Below are 26,320 nucleotides of genomic sequence, written 5' to 3'. Positions count from 1 at the left end.
TGAAAGTCAAAAGACGTTTGGTTTCTTTATGTCTCCTCTTGCAGTCTGGGCACAATATTTGTCATGCATGTGATGAATTGTTACAACCGATATCAAGGGACATTTGTGGAATGATTAATTTAGGGCTGCCATGATTTGGATTTTTTTGGGGTAAATTTTTAAGCCACCATGCTGCCATACCTATTTAGAACTTCTGCCTTTAATTGAGCAAGTCCTAGAAATCACATTTTGTGTAATTCATTGCCTAATCTATTTACTGTAATTTTCTTATTTTTACTCTTTAATGTTTGTATTCACAAAGGAAGAGTAGAGATTTGATTTTCATTTTAGTCCTTTGCTGCAAATATATTGTTTGCTCTTTTTTTTTCAGTTGCACCATTTTCAAAAGGTTCTTAAGTGCTAAATCTACATGATTCTTTAGTTGGCAACACATGTGTAGGACAATAAAGCATTTGTATCCCCCACAAATTAGCATGTATTCAGACATTTCCATCTGTTTTAGTACAGATATCTCCACTCTAAGATATGCAGTAAATTTAGAATTGCCAATTTGATGATGGCCAGATGGTGATATGTTCGGCAAATCTTTTTCTGGGACTAGATGGGCATGATAAATCAGTTACTCTTAGTAGTATTCATTCTGTGATTTGAAATTATAACTCATTCAGAAGGACTGAAACAAATACTACACAAGAAAAAAATGGTTTTTTAAGAATATGATAAATTCGCCTGTAAAGAAGTTCCATTTTTATAGCCTTTAATAGCCCAATATATTTTTTATGGGCAAATGACCTATATATGAGAAATATGAGGGTCAGCGTGAACAAGACACCCTGAATTCAGTAGCTAGCCCCTGACCTTCTCTCAAACTACCCTTTTTCCTGTTGACCACTGACCGTGGCATCTATGGTTGCACACTGGTGCGTGGTCACTCCACCTTCCTACAGTATCCCTATTGATTAGGTCAAGATCATTCCACAAAAGGCTTGGGACACACCCTTAGCGTCCATCCATTCATAACACCATGGCAGAAAAAAAAAAGAAGAAGAAAAGAAATGTTGCACCTGAGTGCTCTCAATCTAGATAATCACTGAACTCATATATTTCTTGAGGGGGGATGGAAGAAAATATCAAAGAAAGAAAGAATGAAAATAATGGGTGCTCTGGCTTAGAATAATAAAGAAAGAAGAATGCAAAGCGCAAAAAGTAAAAAACAATATTGATGTAATAATCATAATAATGATGATCATGACAATAATAGTGATTTAAATGATAACAGTAATAATGATGATAATGATGATAATTGATTATGATAATAATGATAATGATAATAATAACAAATAAGGATACCAATGACAATTATGATAGCATCAGTTATCATAATGATAGCAAAAATAATAATTTGTTTGGTCGTTCTGTATCTGTTCTGCAGTCTGCACATGAAAAGGAGGTTATCTGTCCAGTGCACTACTTTCCCATTCCAGTCACTTACGTGTAGTAGTAGTCGTCCAAAAATGTCATTCTGAGGAGGCCTGTCATCAAGCATTTTGTCAGATATTTTTTTTCTGACAAATTTTCTTTCAGTGAGTCAGATGCAAGGATTTCACTAGCTTAAAATGGTTTGTCAGAAAAAAAATATCAGACAAAACGCTAGATGAAACAATGCCCCGTCTGAATTCAGATGAGGGGAAAAAAAGACCTGACGGAAAAATAAAAAGAACTGAATACCTGTATAGAGTGACACACCACTCTATTTGAAAGAGCTTGACACTAGAGTCCTTTGCTTAACTAGCCACTTGACCTTTGACGTGTTAGTACTACATCTCTTTTATGTGCCATTGAATGGCATTGCAGTTAGCACGTAGTTAACTTCTTTTGAATCCCCAATGTAATCTGCATTCTTCTTTTGAATCCCACGAATGGCTCGTGTTGGTTCAGTGGTTCCGATGAAGAGCCTCTCGTCTAAGCCAGAACGACCCGACCCCCTCCCCCAATTTACCCAAAATGCTACTGAGGCAACCATTAAGCGGCATTTCACATCAATGCACTGATAAGATTAGATCAAAATCACTGCTGTACAGGGGTTTTTGCATGTGTGTGTGTGTGTGTGTGTGTATACGTGCACTGTATATGCTGGAATGGTGGGAATGGGAGAGGAGAGATTGTGAGAGGTACGGATTGCTACAGACAGAGGCAGAGCAAACATCAATCTATCCATTTTGTTTAATAGCTTCCTTATCTAGCGGGGCTGAAAATTTCTTTTTCAGTGCTGGGGACCTTTGGACCTGCAACTGAAAGAACGCGAGCATAAACTGTTGCAAATAGTGGGGAGTGAGAACAAGGCAACAGAAACTATGTCACTTCATTAAGTGCCGCAGTGGAGTTATCTTCGTGCTGGGTGGAATGTTCATTGCAAAGGCGTGCACTGCAATATGTGACAAATTCTTGATGCCATAATTGTTCCATTGGTAGTAATGGCAAAGTTGGGTTTTTTTTTTAAATGTGTGTGTGGATCTAAAAGTGAGCAGGAATAGCCTTGTATAATGTGGTAAAAAAAACACAGAGAGGCCAAAACATGCCTAGCGGGGATTCTCGGAAAGCCGCCACACACAGTGGTTAGTCGTATTGACATTCAATCAAATTTCGGCCGCTCGTCTACCAACAAGGGTGTAGTTCTATATCCGGATCATCGGGGAAATCATATGACTGTGGCATACAGTCATTAATTTGAGATGTGACAGGGTAAGAGGATCGTTCAGTATGTGACCGTGCGTCAGAGGACCGCAAATGTAAGTTTTTACTGTAGCCGCAAGTTAACATGATTTACTTTATTTTGTCGTTAATGAGCAGTTAGATTCTTCTAGGAGTGTACCGGTAAAAATGTGTTGGGTTATAATGTTGTCAGATTTCATTGTATGACAACTTCTATATTGTAGATGTATTTGTTTTCGTTTTCAGAAATTTGCACAATCAGTCAGAAAATGGGGCATTATAAATTCCAAACATTTGTTTTCTTCTGTCTATTAAAAGAAGAAGAAAACAAAAATGTAGAGAAGATTGTATGTCATCACAATTGGTTAGTCTTGTATTATTGTGGTCATGTGTCACACTTTTCAAGAGTGTTTGATAAATGTAGGTATTTTGATACTTAGTTTCTTTGGACTGAGAATGCATCAATTTGTGAAATACACATGAAGCAGAGGTTACTGACAACAGTGTTTTCATTCTTTTGTACTGGTACATGTACATCTAAAATCTCTCCCCTCCCCCCCCCCCCCCCCCCCCAGTATAGTACAGTGCATTTGATGACAAGTATTAGAATTTATAGCAGCATGGTTGCCAGTTGTAGATGTTTCTTTTGCTCATCATACCTAAATTGTCACTTTCGATCTGCATCATATCCTATAAGATTGAGTGAAAAAGAGAAGGAACCAGCCAACTCCATCATGTCACTCCTATGAACTAGCCTCAGCTTGAGTTGGTTGGTAGTGGTGCTGCCCAGTTAGCAAATTATAGTGACGGGCCTGAATCCAAGGCTGATCCCTTCCTTTTTTTTCACTTAGCCTGTCATGATACTCATTAGATCAAACTTGCCATCTTACTTGCTCGAAGTAACGGCGCAAGGCACATCTGTGAACTGCCCCCCCCCCTCTCCACAAAAACAAACTGTGTTCATTCAAGATAGCAGTTATTGATTGAAAATGAGATAATTTCGCATACAGTGATTGCTTTATCTTTAGATGATAATAATAACAATGATATGGAAAATTTATACTAGCACTTAAGACAAACATATTGCAAAACACTTTACAATTACAAAAAAAAAAACAAAAAACATGTAAATCAATTACAAATACAAATAACTGACAATATATTACCATTAGTACTGTTCATGAAATAATTCTTGATCTTGATAGTTATTGGTCTCCTGGCTGTAAAAATAGGGTACAACGATGTGATGATAATCAAGCGCAAGATACGTAGATCTTGTAGTTCTCTTGACGGTTCGTATTCCCCGTCGACCCTATTTTGAATAGCTCATCTTTTGCTGACACATCATGCGTACACTATGCAGGGTATGCCATTTTGTTAGAACTAGTAGCAATGATGACAGTAATGATTGCTCTGAGAACATTCGCAAACATTTACACAACACTGCCGGTCGTGAAGCCTGGGTCAGGGGGGTAGAGTCGCCATCGCAAATGTCACGGGGAGAACCATTTTTGTTCTGTTTCGTTTGTTGGGTTTGGGTTGTTGCTGTTTTTTAGTCACAGTACTGCTCAAATACTGCTACGCAAGTATTTACCTTTCAGTCAAGTTAGTGCCACCTTATTCTTTATCCAACTACAGCTGGGTACACACACACACACACACATGCATGTCCTTAAAGGGGAGATCAATGTTTCTGAGGTCAGGAAGGCAGTATACATGTACTGCCCCTCTCTATGCTTCCCTACGTAGTGTATGTCCCAGTTATGTTCTTAAATTCATGTACAGTTGAACAACTGTATCTTTATCAACAGGTATCATACAGTAAGCTTTTCAGTGTTGAAGAACCTCTTGCCATATTCCTATTCTTTTTCTCGAAAAATGTAGCATTCCTCCCATCATAAAAAAGGCAAACTCTGAAAATATCGAGGGGGTGGGGAGTGCCCCTTTTTTTACCTCCTTCTCCCACATTGTATATGGCCCTGTGTATGTGTATTAAAACAGTAGCGGCTGTGATGCATGCAGGGGAGACGCTGATATGGGTGTGTGTTTTGTTGTATCCAGGCTAGAGAATGTACTGAGATGAGACATGTACCGGTATCATAATTCATTCTGTTTTTGATGGGAGTGCCAACATCCACATATTCTGTCTGTCTGTCTGTCTGTCTGTCTGTCTGTCTGTCTGTCTGCCTGTCTGTCTGTCTGTCTGTCTCTCTCTCTCAAATTGAGTCACACTGAATGAAATTGTTGATGAATATGTGGCAGGCCTCTCGTATTCTAAAAGTCATATTTCTTCTTATTTTGAGGAAAGAATAACAAAAAAGACCTACTTTGTATTATGTTGAGATAAAATTTACATTGTCCTGTCCAGTAATTTATGCTCTATGCACTCCTTTACAGATATATTTCTGTCCATAAACTGTGACACAGGAGAAAATATCTTTAATAGAGATATGAATTACATTGTTGTGTGAGTGCTTGTGGTTAGTGTGTATGTGTGTATAAATGTGTTTGTTTATTAATGTCCACAGTTTGTTTGTCTGTAATTTTCCTCACCTTTACAACAAATGTCTCCCTGGAAACCCACTTGTGGATAGCAAGTTCCCTCCCCCCCCCCCCCAAAAAAAAAAAAAAAATGCAGATATTCCCTTTGTAAGTTGCCTCAACAACCTTTTCCAAATAGCATGACATTTGGACTGTTCTCTCCCACGTAAATTGTGATACATTAGCAAACTCGACGGAGAGGAGAATTCAGCCACAAGGTTGATCAGAAGTGAATGGGTAATGGAAGTTGAGATATGAGTAAATAAATAGAAGCTAGGAATGTTTTTCAGCTCATTGTGTGGGAAGAGAGAGAAAGAGGGGGAGTGAAAAAAAAAAAGAGAGCTTATTCTTGTTTTGACTGCTACCGTTGAGCTCGTGAGCAGACGTAGAGTTGTATGTGATATCGGTGCAATTTGAGCCGTATTGATGGGCACGTACTGTATTTGTTTAGCCGTATTATGATGTGAGTAGCCTTTTTGTCATGATCATGATCTTTTTTAATTCAAAGGATTTTTTTTTCTCTCTCTCTCCTTATTCTCATTCAGTTTAATCATTTTCCTGTTGTCTTTTTTTTATTTTAGATATTTTACTATGATCGGGTGGATTTATGCGCAAATCTCTTTATCACCATTTTGCCTGTTGCACCTCATTAAACACACAAAAGGGGCTCTGTAGTAGGCAGCTAACACATTGATCTAAACCGTTTAAATGTATTGAAATGTGTTGAGCGTGTGTCAAAAGACATGGGAAACCACAACTTTGAGGTATTTGTCTGCAATATGTGAGCTACAAAGTACATCCTTCAAATGTTCATATTCTTATAAGTTGACTTTTGGACATAAATTATTTGTTATTGCTGTGTGTATTACAAGGTTCAAAGTGCATGTGATTTCTTTTTTCACCATCCACTGTCATAAATCATGGATACATAGATTGTGCATCATCATGCATTGTACACTCAGATTCTTGTTGTTGATATAATTGGGCTTAACCCGTTGAGGACAAGCTGATTTTGCTATAACACCTATTTCCCAATGACATCTGCGCCAGTATACTCAGGACTAGTTTTCAACAGGATAATCTGGCAACCATTGTTAATAACTCTTTGGCCTTTGTACATGTCAACTGCACCTAGTATGCTAACAGCCTTCTTGGTTTCCCAAGTCATGGCTTCATTAGTTTACAAATGACAGCTGGCAATTCATATGCTCTATGCAGTCTGTACTCTATGGAGAGCAAGAACATAACATCAGAAATCCTATAAAAGTCTACCATATGACGGAAACCAAAACAGAAATAGATCCGTCTTGTTCTTTTGTGTTGCCAGAGAGGACTGTAGATGCGTGTCACTCGAGTATAAAATTGAAAGACAGTTTCATCACCTGACTACAAATGGTGTTTTCTTACGACAGGCAATAAATCAATGAAATAAAATGCTTTTTGTAGGTGAGGAGGGGGAATCGAAGGGATAAGAGTGCACAGGGGAGGGGGCCAGTCTTGGGTGAGGTCTCTTCTTCCATTTAGCTTGAGATGATATCAAATCAGGTTTGCTTGTTTCGGGATTCAACTAAAGCGTGTGATGCGACATAAAGCTTTGGATGTTGGGAGGATCCCATTTTGTCTGTACATCATGAATGACCTGACCGCCTGACAAAATTCTGTGGAAAATAGTAGGAAGATATTGTATTCTTATCACCGTATCTATGATAATTAATCTATGATTTTGGTCAAAATGGTACAGTTGTGTATGTTTACGGAATGGGTGTTTCCCCTTTTGTCCACCTGATACGATAGTCTTCATATGATTTGTTTCACATCGTGTGCATCTGTGTGATGTCTCATTGCATGTCTGGCTTTGCATTCTGATCCACCGCTACAGAATACAACTGCTTTGAGGCCAAGATCCAGTCGCTGCGAGAAGAAATGATGCAGAACTCTGTTAGTCCCACAGGCAGTCTTCGGACGTCGGCAAAGAGGACGCTCTTCGTCAGGTAAATGATGCAGTTCGTAAACCTTTTGTGACCACTGTGGTTATGGCAATAGAAATGGGGTTCTTGTTGCAGTTTTATTGTATTTTTTTTTTGAGGGGGGGGGGTCTCTCCTTCTTAATTATTTTTGCAGACTTGTTAGTCATGCTGTTAGTATAAATCCTTATGTGCCTTTAGTGAATGAACCTACTATATACCAAATCCATTTATTAAACTAGTATGCTACGTGCTTCAGCTCAGACACTGTGATGGTATGATGATACCCAACATAATATGAGTGAGGTTGTCTTCAACTTAACGACTGATTTGAGGAAAGATACTTTTCAGGTCTTTGTGAGATAAAAGCAAACTTGTTTTTTAGTTATTTTTTTTTTAAGGATGAAAGGGTTGGTGGGCAAAATGTTAAGACATTGTCAAGGGAGATTCCTTCTAGCAGTGCACATGCTGTAACACCCAGAGTTTGGCAAAATTTACCACCCCACTCGCATCTAGTAATCCACTCTGCATGAGAATGAGTTAACTTTAACCATGTGAAGCTGGTACTATTTTGGGCTTTGTTTTGTTGGCTGGGGTTTCAGAGTGGAATGAATTGGTGATTGACTATCATCTTGATTTGGTCTTGAGGTGGAGAGCATGGTGCCAGCTTCATCTAAATTGTGGCAATTTAACTGGCAAACCTATGTGTGTAAAGAGAGGCTTTTTGTGGGAAGGTGTCCTGTCTGAGGCATTCCAGTGCCGTGTAGATATCCCCATTCAGTTCAGCGGCCAAGGTTAGATGGCAATATAGGCATCAACAACTACTCACACGTCAGGGAATTCCCCATCCAGTTTCGTAGTGGATCGTCATTATGGATAGTAATGGATACTGGTAAATAGTAAATGTTACCGGTAATTACTGTGTATTTTAGATGGAAGTTATAAACGGATAGATTGTTGACTTTTGACATCCAATATGTGGACAGGAATTCCAGTGCCGTGTAGTTACCCATTCAATTCAGCCGCCAAGGTTAGACGACAATAGATGCATCAACAACCACATGTACTCTCATATCAGGGAATTCCCCATCCATTTTTGTAATGGATCGTCATAATGGATAATAACGGATACTGGTAAATAGTAGATGTTACCGGTAATTACTGTTTATTTTGGATTGTTGACTTCTTAAATCCGATATTTGTATGGTATCATGATTCATTGTTTATTATCATCATAGGCTTGGTTTGTGGTGAATGATTATTCTTGAGAGTCATAAGTTTTCATGAAAAAAAAAATGGTTACAAAATGATGTTGTACAATCATGTTTGCAGTCAAAGAGAAAAAAACACTTTCAGTCAAGTGTTCCCATCAGTATGGTTTTCAGTTCAGTCATCAGTAAAGAAATTATCATTATTTTCAATTGATTGAATGCTGTATTGAGTAATTTTTGTTCACATCAGTTACAGAATAGATTTTATAATGTCAATTTGTCACTGTGGTGATATCTTGTTCCAATCCCCTTATTTTAGGACGCTCTTCGACTATGACAAGAGCAAGGATAGTGGTCTTCCCAGCCAGGGGCTGAGCTTCGACTTCGGCGACGTCATCCACGTGACCAACGCCAGCGACGATGAGTGGTGGCAGGCCCGCCACATCCTCCCCAACGGGGAGGAGGGTGAGATCGGCATCATTCCCAGCAAGAGGAGGTTAGTGGTCATCCGCTACGTCGGTCATCGTTTTATCGTCCATCGTCCACCCTCTGACCCCCCCCCATCCCTCACCTGTCTGTGTTGTTTTCGTTTTGTGCGTTTTCTTGTTTTTTATTTGTAGTGTAGGATCGACATGCTGCCTTCTGCTGCTTTCCAAAGAAACATTCCTCTCATCCCACTATCAGTCCTTCCTACAAGAACAAAGAGAGAGGAGAAGGAAACCGAAATAAAAGTGTAACAAAAAAAAAACAAAATGGAGATGTAGTTCATGTCAATTCTTTGAAGGATTGCATAATTTTTGCTTTATAATTAGTGAGTTTGATAATCTTAAATACACTGTACAACTTTTCATTTCAGTCTGATCAGTTGTTACTAGAATTGTGTTCAATACTTATGTGGTACGGCAGTGATGTTGCAACTGAGAAATATTGCCCGTTTAAAGATAATAAAAAGTTTTGGTACCTCAAAAGTTTTCTTGAATTTCCTTGTCTTAGTTTATGTTTCAGGTTAAAGTACCTTTCATATAACTAACACTGTGAGACTTACTCGCCCCAAAGTGCTCTCATGTCTTAGTAATCATGCAATTAACTGCGACCAGCAGCCCCATACGCATAGCGACCAGCAGTCCCATACGCATAGCGTAATCGGGCTTCGCATTGTAGCATTCAGGATCATGACAGATTTAGTATCGGAGGATAAATGTCAACTTAAAATCCCAAAAATTCTTCAATTTGAAGACTTACCAATTAAGGTTAAGTATTGAAAACAGGCTTCGGGCAACGTTTGGTTCTTCCTATAGTCCCTTTCTGTTCGAATTGATGACTGAATAAGACTCGGCCGAGAGGACCTTGGGAGAGCTACCTGTACACTGAATACTACAGCCAGTGCATGCGAACACATCACATGCGCACAAATTTCAAATCCATCAGCGGATAAGATGTTTGTGTGCGCATGCGCTGGCCGTATTAGTCAGTGTATGTAGCTCTCCCAAGGTCCTCTCGACCGAGTCACATTCAGTCATCAATTCGAAAAGAAAGGGACTATTGGCAGAACCAAACGTTGTTCGAAGACTGTTTTCAATACTTCAACTTAATTGGTAAGTCTTCAAATCGAAGAAATTTTTGGATTTTAAGTTGACATTTACCCGCGATACTAATTCTGTCATGATCCTGAATGCTACAATGCGAAGCCCCATTACGCTATGCGTATGGGGCTGCTGGTCGCAGTTAGCTATGCGTACAATGGGCTGCACGCTGCTGGTCGCAGTCAGTGGTTTCGTACAATATTTATCGACGCTGTACGGCGTCGGCTCTGGTACGAAACCATTATTGCATGATTACTAAGACATGAGAGCACTTTGGGGCGAGTAATTCTCTCAGACAACGTACTTTAACGTGAAACACAAACCAAGACAAGGAAATTCAGGGAAACTTTTGAGGTACCAAAACTTTTTATTATCTTTAAAGCCAGTACCTTTTTATGGACACATACGTTGTTATGATTGCATGGGACTATGATGCAGACTAGGCACTGCACACGAAACATAGCTTTATTGAAACAGGAAATGTCATTGAGGGTATAGATAGATTACTAATTAACAGGAAATCATATCGGGGAAGGCTAAATCATAGTAATGATATCAAATATCAAAAAGGAAAAAAAAAAAGATTGTACGAAAACAGAATTAGAAACAAAACGTATTTGCAAATACAATACCCAAGGCCATTTTGGTGATTTCATTGAGACGCATGCTGTGAAATATTTGTTGATGATTCTATACTATGTTTGTCGGTCATTGCGTTTCCTGTTTCATTTTCATTTTTTTTTCTTTCACAGAGTGGAGAGGAAAGAGAAAGCCCGGTTGAGGAGCGTCAAGTTTTCAGGCAAAGGGAGCAACTCGATAAGCGAGCCAACGGTGAGTGTGTCAACAAAAATAATGCATTGTGGGAAGGCTATTATGGGCAGCATCTGATGTCAGGGCAGAGACCAAAGGCAACCATTTATTTTGACAGGTCATGTGACTTGATTTATGACAAAAGTTCAATTTATTTTCAGAGGGGTAAACTTAATTTCTGAAACGTGCAGTGCGGAATTAAGTTCTGAACAGCGTGAGATATTTCCATGGGGAATAAAAGTGACTTTTATGTATAGTGGTAGTACAAAGGTTGTGGTAGCTTTGGTAACATTGAGCTTGTTTTATTCATCTTGGTATTGCTCAACAAACATTATAATTTTTGGTCTGAATCTTTTGGTATTGCCTCTAAACTCCTGTCGTGAAAGTCTATCCTTAACCAATAGAGGTCCACATATCCCAATGCCTTTAGTGTGCTTCCTTTGCTGTGAAATGTAATAACTTTTCATGGATCGGGAGACATTCTGCGTCTGCTTGAGTCCCCCCACTGTAAACCAATTTCCGCATGCCAAAGGAGAAGAGTGAAGTGGTGTCAAATAAGTAACCCATCCAGGAATGCCATGTTCGGCCGGTTTCGGGACTCTAACCTGTGTTCTTCTTTGTGAGGGTATTGGTAACTGTTAATGGTTGCGGGTTTGATCTTTGTTTTCTTTAATAATGTGGTAGTAAAGATAAGCAGAAAGAGAGAGAAGGAAAACAAAAGTTGAGGTCGGACAGAGGAACTGATTCTGTTGTGCAGGAACAGTAATGCCCTTGGTTTTTGGAATCATTTGTATCTTTGTTGGTAGTGCTATTGGTGACATGACCGATGTAAAGGATAGGTTTACAGGGGGGTGTTTCATAAAGCTGTTCGTAAAGTTACGAACGACTTACGAGCGACTGGTGATCAGTTCTTGTGCTGAATTATAGAAATTCTGATAAGTATAGCACATCAGAACTGATCACCAGTCGCTCGTAAGTTGTTCGTAACTTTACGAACAGCTTTATGAAACGGGACCCAGGACACCTTTAGCTAAACAATTTCTGTATGGCAGGTATTCATTTGAATTGATGATCTGGAGGGTTGGTCCGTCTTGGAGAGGGATTTTCATTCATCTCCATTGAAATCGGGGGATGTAAAATGTGTCTTTGTTGTAGTCTTGTCACCAGTATTCATTGCCTTTATGTCATACCTCATGTTCACTAACCAACTCCTATCGGTTGTCTTCTCCAGCAGGGCTCTTTAAATAACAAAGGCAAGAAAGGTTTCTTCAGGAAGTTCAAGAAGAACAGAGACAGTGACCAAGAGACCAGCGATCCAGAACGTAAGCACCTGCTCTCTCTTTTAGATATTTTTTCTCAACTTTTACTTGTCTTAGTTTAGCAGTGCATTCTCCCATTGTAGGATGAGGGAGAGTGGTTGTCTTTAGCTCTTTAGCAAAGTGTGCTTATTTTATGGAAACTTCTGTTGAGCCCTGCATACTAGTCATTTCCCTGAGTTTAGAAGCAGAGGGCTGTTAATGCTTGACACTCCATGCTGTTAATGCCCTTTTGCTTCTCAGCTTTCATATGTTTATATGTTTTTGTATATATAATTAGACCCTTTATAGTTAAGTATGTATTAAAGTTTGCATGGATAACCATTTGTGGGGACAGGTTTCATGCATACTTTAATCTATTACTCATAGATACTAGTAGTAGGTGCATTTGATTGTTTTATTAACATGCTACTTGTGTTCTTTTTCTTATTTTTGCTTCCGTGCTGATTATACCTGTTTAGATTTTTAGTTGTATGATAAAGATGAGTGCTGTGAGTTTGTTTAATATGCAAACAAAGACAGTACTTGTGCTAGCTGGTCTGTTTTAAAGAAATAATGCATTGCAGATTGATATAAGCATGAAATTAAAAGTGCATGCAAACATGCTGTTATGGAAACAGTGATAATTTGCTTGTTGAATGTTTACATGCATCTTGCTATAAAGATTTTAGAATATATACAAAATGTCGTGATAGAGAAGAGTCTGCCCGACTGAGAAAGTATATCTCCTTTCTTTCCTGAAGTTAAATCTTCATGGTACTCTCTGTCTATCTATCTATCTATCTATCTATCTACCTATCTATATATCTATTGATACATCTGTATACCAATTTATCTACCTATATACGTGTCTATCTATATCCATCCATCTATCTATCTATCTATCTATTTATCTATCTATCTATCTATCTATATACCTATCTATGCATCTATCTATCTATCTATCTATCTTTTTGTATTTCAGTCCATCTACATACCAGTATCTGTCTATCTACCTACTTACGTATCCATATTCTATCTGCCATCTATCCCTCAGTTTACCTATCTGTCCATCTGCCAATCTATCTTCTCATCTATCTGTTTATCTTTCTGTATAGTTCTTCTTTTAACCATATTTTCTTCTGATTTCTTTCTGTTTATATCCCGATCCCTTTACCTACATGTCTTGGTTGAAAGATCTATTCTTGCTTCCGGTATAGTTTTCTACAATTGCCATTGAGTTTGTGTCGGCCGTCCACCATTAATTTCTCTCTTTTCTCATCCCTCTGCCGACATCTTCTCTCCATTGCTTGCTGTCATGCACGTCAAGTGTCAAGCTCGTCAGTGCCAGGTTATTTTACTAGCTTGATTGTGATGTCATCACTCACCCCTGCAACCTCCTTGCCCCTTTTATTGGTTACCATATTCTTATTCAGTGTAAAATATTATCACTTATGGGAATATCAGTAACAGGGAAGTTTGAATTTTAGTTTGTGGTTGCAAGTGTAGCTCAGAAATTATTTTACTTTTCAACAATAATACTCACTCTGTCGAGAGCAATGCATGTAACCTCTAGTACCTGTATTGAAATGCTGAATATAAGTTGAAAAATGCTGAATTCACCAAAAGTGAGGGGTTTTTTTTTCTCCATGACTTAGTATTTGCACATATGAACACCATCGTCTGTAGTTCATATTTTCACCTGCATCGTCAATAGAGATTAATATTCTACTTTTTCAATTTCCAGATTCAATCATAGGCAGTCAATAAATTTGATCCTGGGAAACCTATCATTACTAGGCTCTCTTGCATGATAACACTTTTAAAATAAGATGCAGGTGTGTTCTTGTTTAGTTTTGTATGGGGCAATGTACATATGTGCAGTTTAGACCCATCAAAGGCCTAGAAACAACATATGATCGTACGTTAGGTTTCATATCCTGTGGGATTATGTAGTTTGCATGCTTTTAAAGGTTAGAGATGTTGTGGTATTAAGTATCTATCATACCCTAACATTAACACTATTCACATTGTTCCCTTGTCACCCATGTGATAGGCCCATTCTCATTTGGAAAAAAAAAAATACATGTATTATGATATTAAAACTTGTGATTATTCACTCTTCCGTTTACAATACCATGAAGAATTGTGATTATATGGAACTTGAGACAAAACACAAATCAGCTACTGAATTCATTATTTCTTTTTTTTCCTGCAGCGAACATTCGCGTTGCACAAAACTTGATAGAAAGATCACATTTCAGCCTGAATTTCGTACGACCACTTGGCACTCCAATTTTTGTTCTTTTTTCTTTCTTTTTGTTGAGCATGCATGCCTGCTTGCATTCTGTTTTCCCTCAAATTCCCACTCTCAAATTCCCAAGTTCATGATGCACCCATATTTGCAATGATGAGCACACCCAAAAATGGCTGGGATGAGGGTGTTGTGGCTGTAATATTTCACTGTTAGTGCAATTGTTTATGATTCTGTCATGTGTGTTTACATCTTGATATGTGATCCCCACCCCTGACATTTCTTTCCAATCGTTTATCTGGGCACGTAGCATGATGTAGTGTAGAGATGCAGTTGCAACGTTTGCAAAGTGAAACCTATTTTGTGTATAATAATTTGAAATGAATTGCTTTTTTGGTGTAGAGAAAATTTTTGATTAAAAAAAAAGAAGGAAATACCGTCGTGAGAATTCCTGAATTCTCATCAGTATAAACAGTCAACCATGTTGCAAGTAAAGTATATAGGAGAAAATATGTAGGAAAATCATAATTTTGACAGATGAACACCTCATGCCGGCATTGTGTTTGACAAATAAAGACATTTTAGTCCCACAAACTCATATTCATGTGTGTACTTTCTATGAAGCATAGATGGTCTTCTAGAAAGTTTTGTGAACTTGCAATTTTCTGTTGGCACATTATAATGTAGTTTCTGACACTTTGATATCAATCATTAGTAGCAAAATTTATCCAGTTTCTCTTTAGAGTAAGTTGCCATTTTTGTTTGGACAAAATTGTTCTTTATGCTTTGATGCTATATAGAATTTGCACCATGATAAAGAATGCTGTTCAGAGAGTTTTGTGCAGCAACTTGTATGTTATGTATTGGTTGCTTTTGCTCACGTGCAGGGCTTAAATGAGCCTGGCACTCGATATGTCGTAAACCCTTTGTGCCGTGGCACTACGATATGAGGAAGAAGTATTTAAATAATGTCATATAAACCTTTCCGAGGTGATGTTGAAATCAATGGTTTGACAGCTGTCACAGTGTTATCGTCATAAATCATGCTCATTAGTTCCAAATGAGGGGTCATATTTCACAAGGCAGTTTTAAATGGCAGGTGTCGTGATGAAATTAGATTGCAAGAAGGCCGCAAATGGCTTGGGATGGGTTATCGGCGGCAAAAGTTGTCAAGTACAGTGTATAAGAACTCGCTGTGTGTCACGGGAAAGATGCCCTTTGAACATGAGAACATTCCCATGAGAATTCTGGACACCTTTTTTTATAAAGGTTTGAATATCTGTTTAGTGTTATAGACCTCTGGTGCCATAACAGCAAAATGTAAAATCAAAACAATGACAGTGATTAAGAATTAACTGATTCCAAGTAATTCAGCTGAGTTTGAATAAGTGTGAGGCAAAAAGTGACATGAGGCCCAAACCCTTAACCCTTGACCCCACTTGGGGCAACCCCTCCCCCCGTATCACTGTCCCAGCCCTGCCCCCACCCTCCCCTACATTAAGACATGTTCTCCAGCCACCATTATCCTGTTGAGGACGGTTTGATTCGGCTACAACACGCATTTCCCATAGACGCTTGCACGAGTATACTCGGGACTCGTCCTCAACGGGATAACTGTGTATTTATTATTTGTTCATCACTACAAATAAAACATGTCTTCTTTTTAGAGCAGCATTGATTTGTGGGTCACTTGTCTGGCGTAACAATTGTTAGTGGATTATAAACCCAGACTACATGTAGTATGTTGTCCTTGTGGATCTTATTCTGCAGTCATGACTGTTGTTGAACTTATGTATTCTACTTTACTTCCTTTAACTCCTACCATTTTTGTGTCTCACATTACATCCTCTATACAGCTTTCACGTCCAATGCCAGCGATAGTGAAAGTAGCTACAGTAAGTTCACACCACCTCACACTTTTGTTAACTAAAGGAAATAGAATTTGATCTTGGTTCTTATGAAGTCAAATGAAAAATAACCCTCACAAGATTTTTGTGTAATAAGAATCAGTTAAGTAGTGTGTGTCACTTTTCTGCACTAAAGATAACCACAGAATATGGTTTCCCTGCCCTGAGTTTGCATGGAGGAACTGATTTTCTTGGTTGGTTTATAAAATTTGGTTTTTCTGGGGAGGATCATTTTCAAAGAAAGTGGAATTGATGATGTAAAATAAACAGTGATGTTTTCAAGACTTTTGTGAAATAGATTTTGCATGTCAGTGCAGAAACACAAAAATGTGCAAACTAATGTTTTATCATGCAATTCATACAAGTGATACTAAATTTGTTCCACAAAGACGCTTTGTCATATCATTGTTTTTCAGTGAGATTTACTGTTGTTTTTGTCCCAAGATGACACAATGACTATGGTGTTAAACCTACAAGTCTATTTATGTATAAATTTTTAAGAGTTGTGAGAATTAATTTGACAATGAAACAAAAGTGCCGTCCTGTGTTTGGCCAGTATTTTCACAAAACAATGGAGCACTTAAATGTTGCTGAATATACATGGCTCTGAAGCGACGTACGCACAAAAATTTTAAATATTGGCAAGAACTTTACAATCCTCAAACAATTCATTCACTAGTCATTTATGTTCTATTGTTCAAGGACTGAATACTAATTTTTTGTCCTTTCTTTTTCTTTCAGGGAACGAGGATATCATATTATCCTACGAAGCTGTCGTCCAACAAGAGAGTAAGTCAGGGAATCAAGACAAATTTCTCACACTAGAATACATTTTATGAGAGCTGTTGATTGCTAATACAGCCTAATGATTGTACATTTTATTCAGTCCCACATACCCATAACTGCGTTAGTTGATACCTGTGTTATTTACAATGAGAGATTTTCCAGTTTGACATATCTAATCCCTCTCTCTCTCTTAGTTGTGTGTATGTATTTTCTTTTTTTTTTTCATGCAATAGTTGTAGCAAACAAGAAAATTTACGTCAAAGCATATGCCGGGTAATTTCATACAGACTGAATATAAAAGGGTTTAAGTTGAATAAAAACAGAGACCCCAATAAGTCTGCTTTACCAGTGTCAGTGATAAAGGTAATGCACAAATCCTTCACCACTCCTTGCTCCTTCTTCTCTTGCAGTCAAATACACGAGGCCGGTGATTATCCTCGGTCCCGGGAAGGACAGGATTAACGATGACCTCATCTCAGAGATGCCGGACGAGTTTGGAAGCTGTGTACCACGTGAGTGATACCATTTCCCATTTGTGGAAGAGCTCCCCCTATAGTTATAGTCTTGTCAGCCCGCACTGTTCACCAGTGTGCAGATCCATGAATGTGCTTAGTCTGTTCATTAGAAGAGCCGCCCAGACATCAATTACCAATTCGGATTGCATGATCCGACATATTCCTCCTGTATTATGAAGCCTTTGGATGTAATTGTTGATTTGTAACACTGGAGGGCATTTGTCAAAATCCACCTTCGGCCAAGTTTTAGTGGGAATCAACCGAGTGCCATTAGAGAAGGCTGGCAATTTGCTGCCAAGGTGCATGGAACATGGAAGGGTTGAATTGAGAGTATACACTGCTTGAAACAGGTGATTAATTGATAGTAGGAAAAAAACTATAGATCTAAAATTGAGATGAAATGATGTCCAACAATTTGCTACCAATGATGTTGTACATCAGGGAGGGCTAATTGTGAAGGATATTTGTGAGACATCAAATGTAGAAGCCCTGCTGACATATGACCATTGTTAAAAACAATTGAAAAATTCAAATTTTCACAGGATGGATAATTTTGCCATTCCTTGGTACTTCCTTTATCAAAACAAAGTACAAAATTTTTGATAAGCGTTGATGTCAGTGTCACCATTTTCCATGTATGTTATTGGTTTGGGGGAGGGAGTGGTTCTTGCAACATTCTGGCCAATCATACTAAATTTCTTGACCGCAATTGTACATGTAATACAAACTCAGCCCTAAGACAGGAGACTCACGTTCTTTGTTTCACCAAACTTTGTCCCTCCGCTCCTCAGACACCACGAGAGCGAGGAGACCGCACGAGGTGGACGGGCGCGACTACCACTTCGTGGAGTCCCGTGAGCAGATGGAGAGGGACATCCAGAACCACCTATTCATCGAGGCGGGGCAGTACAACGAGAACCTCTACGGCACGAGCGTGGCCTCTGTTAGGGAGGTTTCAGAAAAGGTCAGCATCTGCACCGCGCAGAAAAATGGGATGGTTGTTTCCTACTAAGAATCTAAAACTGATTTCATCATCAACACTTGTGTTTTGTAATATAGAAAATGCACTGTGAATATGTTGACATAACTTTTGTCGTGGTTCTGACGGTGATGTACGCATGTAGATGTTGATGATATAGTACCTTCAGAGATATTTATTAAAGATGATTGTTGGTGATGAAGACAGTGAAAACGAGGATGGTAATCATGACGGCATGGGCTCAAGGCTATGATAGCGATTATTACGGTAATGTCTTTTAGAATGTTCACAGCAGAAGAAAAGAAGACGATTTCAAATATGTTGGACCAGTAGGTACCCAATATTTTCTTTTTTTTACTGGTTCATTCCTGAAAAAGTTACTGGTCCAACAGGGATGTTTACTGGTCATGGACTGTTGGACCAGTGCTAGTGTGCAGTGTTGTGTTAATCATGTTGACAAGGATGATAAAGGCGGTGCAGATGAAAGAAGCAATCACTTCCAGTCTGATGACTGGTCACTTCAATAATGAAAGCTGGCAACGAGGGAAGATCACAACGCCATAAATGATTACGACGATGATGATGATGATGATGAGGGTGAAGATCAAGAAGGCTATCTCTCCGATGATGATAAAAAGTGTCAACTGCTATTAACCTGAAAGTGCCGACGGCTAGTTTGGCAAAAGATTAGAAAGATGGTCGCTGTGATGGCAAAATCCAAGATCACAGTGACAAAAATGATAATGATGATGATGATGATGATGATGATGATGAGGATGATGAGGATGATGATGGAGATAAGTGCAAAGATGACAGAAAAATGACTACTTCAGGTCTCATCATTCTCCTCCTCCTCCATCCTCCTTTCTTCTCCAGGGCAAACACTGCATCCTCGACGTCAGCGGCAACGCCATCAAGCGCCTGCAGGTGGCGCAGCTCTACCCCATCGCCATCTTCCTCAAGCCCAAGTCGGTAGAGTCCATCATGGAGATGAACCGGCGGTTCTCGGAGGAGCAGGCGCGCAAGATCTACGACCGGGCCCTCAAGCTGGAGCAGGAGTTTTTGGAATATTTCACAGGTGAGGAAAGACGAGACAACCCACAGGTCACATTTCTGTCCATCTTGGCTGAATTTCACAATTCCTATTTCTTTTTTCTCTTTTTTTTTTTTGGGGGGGGGGGAGGGGAGGGTCTCCTCACCCCACAGGCACTCTCTCTACAATGTTGCTTGATCGAATGAAAGTTCCAATATTACTCTAGAGTGAAATTGTTGTAATAGCCACCACCTGAGATCTCAGTGTAGGATACAAGAGACATTTACGTTCTCTGAACCCTGCAGTTCCTTTTTGTTTTGTTTTTTAGAATTTGTTCTTTTCTTGTAAGTAGGGGGGTAGGGGTTGGGTTACTACATTGCAAATGGTACATATTTACATATGAGATTTGCGCATACATGTCACAATTTGTTTTATTTCTATCCACAAGTCTTTAACAGACATGTGTCACTGAAGACACCAATTCCAGATAAATGTGATCTGTGGTAAGACTTTTCCCGTCAAGGAACCACGTAAAATCATGACTTCGATTCAGTCATTGCTGCAGGGAATTTCATTGTTGCAAAAACACAATAAATGCAGCTTTGTTGTACAGTGATGCTTTAAAGGGATCGTATAGTTTTGGTTGAGACTTAACTTCAGGTTTTTATCATTTTTGGTGAGATAGTGAGAAACCTCTGATGATATATAACAGAGCATGTAATTCCAAAAGGGATTCAATGTTTATTTGATAAAAATTGGTTTTGAAATGGCCGAGATATCCAAAACAGAGCGATCCTCATAAAGTGTGGGACCCACCTTTTATTACGATCGTTTTGTTTTACATTGTTTTTAGATGTTTCAGCTATTCCAAACCCGATTTTTATCACATAAACTTTGAATTCCTCTTAAAATGGAAGGCTCTGTACTATTTCATAAGTGTTTTTTTGGTATCTCGCAAAAAAGTTAAAGCCCAATTTTCATCTCCACCAATACTGTACCATCCCTTTAAGGGATGGTGTAGTTTTGTTTGAGATGGGGGATTCAGATTGTAACTTTATGTGAGATAGTTTGAAACCACCTATGAAATATGAAAGAGCATACAATTCCAAAAGGAATTAAAAGTTTATTTGTTGAAAGTCGGTTTTGAAATGGCTGAGATATCAAATAACAAAGTAAAACAAAGAGGTCCTAATAAAAGGTTGATCCAGCCTTATATTAGGACCACTTCGTTTTTGGATATGTCAGCCATTTCAAAACCAATTTTCATCAAATAAACTTTGAATTCCTCTTAGAATTGTGTACTCTTTCATATTTCATAGGAGTTTTCTCATTATCTCACCCAAAAAAAAAAGTTGGAAACTTGAAGCCCCATCTCAACCACAACTATACCATCACTTTAATGAATTGGATGTAAGAAGTTCACCTCTACTGTCTACCGTCTTACCCCATCTCTCTTTCTCTCTCGATACTTTATATCTATAGCAATTGTCATTGGCGACACGATTGACAACATCTACCAGCAGGTCAAGGAGATCATTCATGAACAGTCGGGGCCGACCATCTGGATTCCTGCCAAGGAAAAATTGTAGAGAGATGGGAGAGATTGGAGGAGAATGCAGGAAAAAAAAAATAAAGTGAGCAATTACAAACTGATCCATCGAACATTTGTATATGAAGAACCGACATCACTGCACAGGAACCTACTTACCAGAGATATTTTTTGTACAGAAAACGAAGTGACAACGACGACGATGATATCAAACAAACAGATGAAAAGAAGAAATGTTCGTAAAGTTGCGAGGGAGCTTTAATGAGTAGTGTGGTCTCTGTTACACTGTGGTTGGTATAATTTTCGTCTCTTTGAGTTTTTTTCTTCTCCTTTGTTTTGTTTGTTTTTTTCCGCGAATGATGCCCGCTTCGTGACCGCCGCTGCAGTTGTGTGACGTTTTGAAAGCGTGTCTCGTGTGAAGGTGAACGCTGATCGTCGCTTTCCATTCCTTGCACATCTCCAAGCCGCAGCCCGTAGCCGCCTACAGCAGTGGTTACGGCTGATACTAGCCGAACGTCTCATTCCCCGCTCTCTTGACACCTGATGCCCACGTAGTCACACCCGATACTCGTGTTGGTGCTTTTCCACGCAAACTACATGTCCCAAGATGGGAAAATTAAGAGGATTTTTTTTTTCTTTCCTGGATATTCAGACAAGGTTCTTATAATGGTTTTTTTTTTCTATTTTGTGCAAGATAAATAACAGTAGTAAAGGTATCTATCTCTCTATCTATATTCAAATATATGCTTATCTTTATCGCAACTTGTGTGCATGAACGTTGGTGAAGACTCTCACGATGTAATTGCCCTCAATTGCTTCTTTTTTGTTATTATTCTCTCTCATGAATGTTTAGAAAGAACAGCAGAAATATGACAAATGAATATGCCATCCATAGTTCTGTATTGTTGTGACATTAAACCCCATGACGGAAAAGAGTCTTTTATTGGGGGTTTCTTTCATGGGGGCTGGGGGAGGCGAGCTGTGCAGCAGCCAAGTCATGTGACTTTCTGGTATTTCCCATGCTGCCCCAGCTCAGATATACGCACATTGAGACTCATGGCTCGTACACGTTACAAAGCTGGCAGTTGAATGATGACAGCTGGGTCAGCATCTATCTCACTGTTTTTATTCCTATGTCGGCCATTTTCAGGCTTGATTAGAAGACGCTATATTCAAGAGATGTTATGACAGGGCAACACTATGTTTTATAGGCCCGAAACTAATCTCTCTGTACTTGGGACTTTTCTTTAGAGGAAGGACGAAAATTGTCAGAGATGTGTCGTCATATAAAGTGAAATGCATTTTGTATCCTAAATTCATATGATCTAGCCGCTGTATGATGTCATACCAACGTCTGTTCATTTGCATTAAGCTGACACAGTCTTGGGTAGAATGCATGCTAAGATGGCTCTATTAGATGTGAAGAAGAGGCAAAAAAAAAAAAAAAAATTGGGGAGCTTTAATAAATCTTCTTGTTTGTTTCCTCTCCACTGTTGCAAGTCCCATTTATGGTTTGGACCAAATTGATTGGATTTCCACAAGGGCGGACTAGTGACTCACTGTGTGAGCCGACAGTGTGAGACCAGGGGCTCACAAAATCAGACTTTTGTATCGTTCTTCTCATTGTGTGATAAGTTACTTTCTGGCTTCATCTATACCCCCTGCATAGCATTCGCAATTCTCCCTCCCCATGGAATAAAAATTCTGTCCATTTTAGACATTTTTGACACGTTGGTATGGCTGCAACCGAGAGGGTCGTTGCAGCTGTAGAAAAAATCGTAATCCAGCATCGTGATATGCATTCTGCCTAAATTCCTGATTGAATTGATTTTTACACAGTATCTTCAAAGGAGACCTAAAAAATATTGTTGCGACTACCTGCTGCAGACAAAATATTTGTTATGACAAGTGTAACATCGTTTGCTTTGTTTTTGGGGTTGTTTGCTACGGATGTTACTTCGTGTATTTTCATTAAGATACAAGAAAACAAACATGTCTATTTGCCAAATACAGGGTGGTGCTATGAAAGATGATTAAGTAGTCCTTATAATTCTTTGTACACCTTCCCCACTCTTTTCCAGCTTGCCGTACCTGAATTTCATACCTACCGGCATGAAATAGCTCATTGCGTATGTGAATTGTTCATAGTGATGTAAGCATCTGATACAGGTGTGCAAAGTTTCCCATCTCCTGTATATATCTAACTGCATTTACTCCCTGAAACACCCCCCCCCCCCACTTCACACATTCTCATCCCTTGCCAATGTTACTTCAGATGACATGGAGAAGGAACGGTAGTCTGTTGTCTTCTCACAAAGGAGACATTTCTCATAAAATGTGTGTGTGTGCCAGTATTAATACTTCTCAAACTCTACAGTGCGTCATGGACTTTGTCAGTTCGTTTGGTTGTATCACAGTTTGAATCGCAAACTAAACCAAAAATCAGAGCTGTGTCTGGTGAGATCAAATTCTATTTGGACACCATGACATCCAAGACTGAATCAAATAATCAGTTTTTAAATTGGTAGGCAAATAGTTCCTAGTCCTCACGATCCTTCAGTGTAAATTATGATGTAGTTGCCATTGTTGAGAAAGATCAGTTATGGGTCATGATTTTTTTGTCCCAAATTGGCATTTGACGAGATTTTAAATGGTTTGTCAGACTGTCTTTCATTTAGGGAGGTACCTAGGAGGATATAGATCAGAATCCAAGCCAGGCTGCTCTTGATATTTGTAGCTGCCAAGAGATCAGGCTTTTCTGGTGCAGACCTGAGACATATTTTGTTTTGTAGCTATATCATCTGTGACCTGTTTGAGATGCTGTCTACCTTTTTCCCTGGGGGACAGATCATGAATGTTACTGAAGTTTCATGGCCACTTTTGTGGGAATGTGCCATTTCAATCAAATGATATTTGTATTGTGTTGATGAGGTATTTTTAATTTCAGACGTGAAGAAGTAAAGAAAACAAACAAATTTGTAGAAATTTTGAAAAGTTTTGGGTCTCACTCACAACAGATTTTTTTTCGTAGTTTGTTTGTTTTGTTTTGTTTTGAATGCATTGCTTGGCTTATCATGACGAAAAGGGCAAATTTGTTTTGTATTGTAACATGGCCCAGTCTATTCATTTCTTTGGTAAGACGCCGGAAACTTACATCTTTCTGCTTTTTCCCTCTTTTGAAATCCTGGCCATCTTGCTGGGGTTTCTAGCGAAATGTGAGGAGAGTATTAAAAACGCAGAGATTTCTCTGATCCATGGTGTTAGAAACATTCAAATATATTAATCAGGACCAAATCGTACCTAGTTGTATGTGGGTGGTGACTTTCATGCACCCCTCATAAGCTGTTATAGGCGAAATACATTTCCATCGCTTCAGAGATGAACATGTTGATATCTCTCTGTCATACAATGTTGCTGTTTTGTTGTAGCGTAGGCTTCTAGTACTGCAAAGTTTCCCCATTCAAAATAAAAAGAGAAAGAAGCTTTTCCACATGGTGTGATGTGTGGAAAACCATGTGACAAGCATGATGATTTTGACTCTGCTTCAACGTTGGCAGTATATAGATATATTATATATATATGCATATATTCCTGTTTCTTGTCCGTTCTGACATCTCATTTTGCTTGTCTGTTTATTGAACGGATGTGAAAGTGCAAGAATCGCAGTTGTTTGCCAATATTTCTTGCATTTTTTCAAACTTGCTTTGTTATCAGCATTTAGCAGCTCTCATTAAGGTTCCAAGTTGTTATTAGGCTTTTTTTCCCCCCTTATTCTGTAAAAAGTAGAGGAACACATTTTATTGAAGTGAGTCCATGTGTGATGATTGAGAAACCTGCAGTATTTTCTTCTTTGCAGTGAACACTACACGGATTTGAATAGGTGGGGTACAGTGTTTACATTTGCGGTGTTAATCCAGGCATTCTCTCCTGACATGGGATGGAACTGGAAAAAAAAAAATGAATTTATATCGTGATTGAAATCATACCGTAAAGTTATTTTGCATATTTTTTTATGGGGGAAAATGGCATGAGGGAATTTAATCCTATCCTATCAAGAGGTGAATGAAATCTTTCTGTGGATTTTTGTTGATATGTACTCCTGTCTGTACCCTTGCACTATAATATTATGTAACACAAAACTTGTTGATCTTACTGCCATGAAGTGCCCCCTCTATTGATGAGACTTATACATGTTTGTATTTTGTTATTTTTTTTTCTTCAACATCTGCAGACACAATATGTGTGGATTATAAAGGACGTATTATGAGAGGAAACAAGATAATTTCACATGTATATTCAACATATGTTCATATTTAATTACGAGCATGCAAACGAAGAATTATATGTTATTTAGTCACTGATGATTAATCGTGCGTTTCTTTCCTATGAAGGTCATGTGTTGTATAAAAATAAAAGTAGACATTTTGAAATAAATACACTCATCTGATATGTCTTTTTGGTGATTTTTGTCATTCTTATTTGAAGAATAGTTTGAAAAATGTAGCATCAAAATAAGAAGCGTATATTTGTATTCGAATTAACATTTAAACATTTCTAAAGGATTCTTCAATTCAATTCAAATAATTTTATTTCAATATAAAGTAATACAAGGTAATATTCATAATGCTAACATAAGTGAAGAATATAAATTACAAATTCAGTGAAACATACAGTTATAGTAATTTTGTCTTAATATTCCAATAAGTAAGCAACTAAACTTTAATATATTCTTTAAAGGGGATGGCTAGTAACTGATCAGTGGGAATCAGTGGGAATCAGTGGGAATCAGTGGGAATGCTGGAGGTTGATTGTTCCAATCCTTGTGGGATTCATTTAAGAGTACATTATATATCTGTTGTTTTAAAATTATTTGCTTCAGGATGGTCTCATATTCAAGTAATGTGCAGTTTAATGTTTCCAGGTTAGCGTGCCTGGTCAGTGACGGGGCATTAATCTGCACATTACTTGAATATGAGACCGTTCTGAAGCAAATAATTTTCACACAACAGTAGATATATAATGTACTCTTAAATGAATCCTACAAGGATTGGAACAATCATCCCTCAGCATTCCCACTGATTCCCACCGATCAGTTACTAGCCATCCCCTTTAACTGTTTATGGAAAAGAGAAATCAAAAAGGAAAGCAAAGCTAGTAAATTTTGTGAATTACTCAGGGCAT

The 26,320-nt window shown here is 38.5% G+C and overlaps 1 protein-coding gene across 1 annotated transcript in view; it reads left to right on the top strand.

The window, feature by feature from the left end:
* LOC139713503 (disks large homolog 4-like) overlaps positions 1-21,429 on the top strand; it is a 236,241-nt gene extending 214,812 nt beyond the window's left edge. Inside the window, exons 15-24 of the mRNA XM_071625229.1 lie at positions 7,133-7,244; positions 8,748-8,924; positions 10,764-10,842; positions 12,056-12,143; positions 16,227-16,265; positions 17,019-17,066; positions 17,474-17,575; positions 18,370-18,542; positions 19,434-19,635; positions 21,073-21,429. Of these exons, the coding sequence (XP_071481330.1) occupies positions 7,133-7,244; positions 8,748-8,924; positions 10,764-10,842; positions 12,056-12,143; positions 16,227-16,265; positions 17,019-17,066; positions 17,474-17,575; positions 18,370-18,542; positions 19,434-19,635; positions 21,073-21,179 (1,127 nt within the window). The 3' untranslated portion in view covers positions 21,180-21,429. The remainder of the gene's footprint in view (positions 1-7,132; positions 7,245-8,747; positions 8,925-10,763; positions 10,843-12,055; positions 12,144-16,226; positions 16,266-17,018; positions 17,067-17,473; positions 17,576-18,369; positions 18,543-19,433; positions 19,636-21,072) is intronic.
* Positions 21,430-26,320: the final 4,891 nt, after the last annotated feature.

Source organism: Diadema antillarum, unplaced genomic scaffold (genome assembly GCF_040938485.1).
Source record: "Diadema antillarum isolate AM-2024a unplaced genomic scaffold, OU_Dant_1.0 seq00001990_RagTag, whole genome shotgun sequence".
Lineage (NCBI taxonomy): Eukaryota > Metazoa > Echinodermata > Echinoidea > Diadematoida > Diadematidae > Diadema > Diadema antillarum.
The sequence above is the reverse complement of the archived record's forward strand: the minus strand, read 5'-3'. Positions and strand labels throughout refer to the sequence as shown.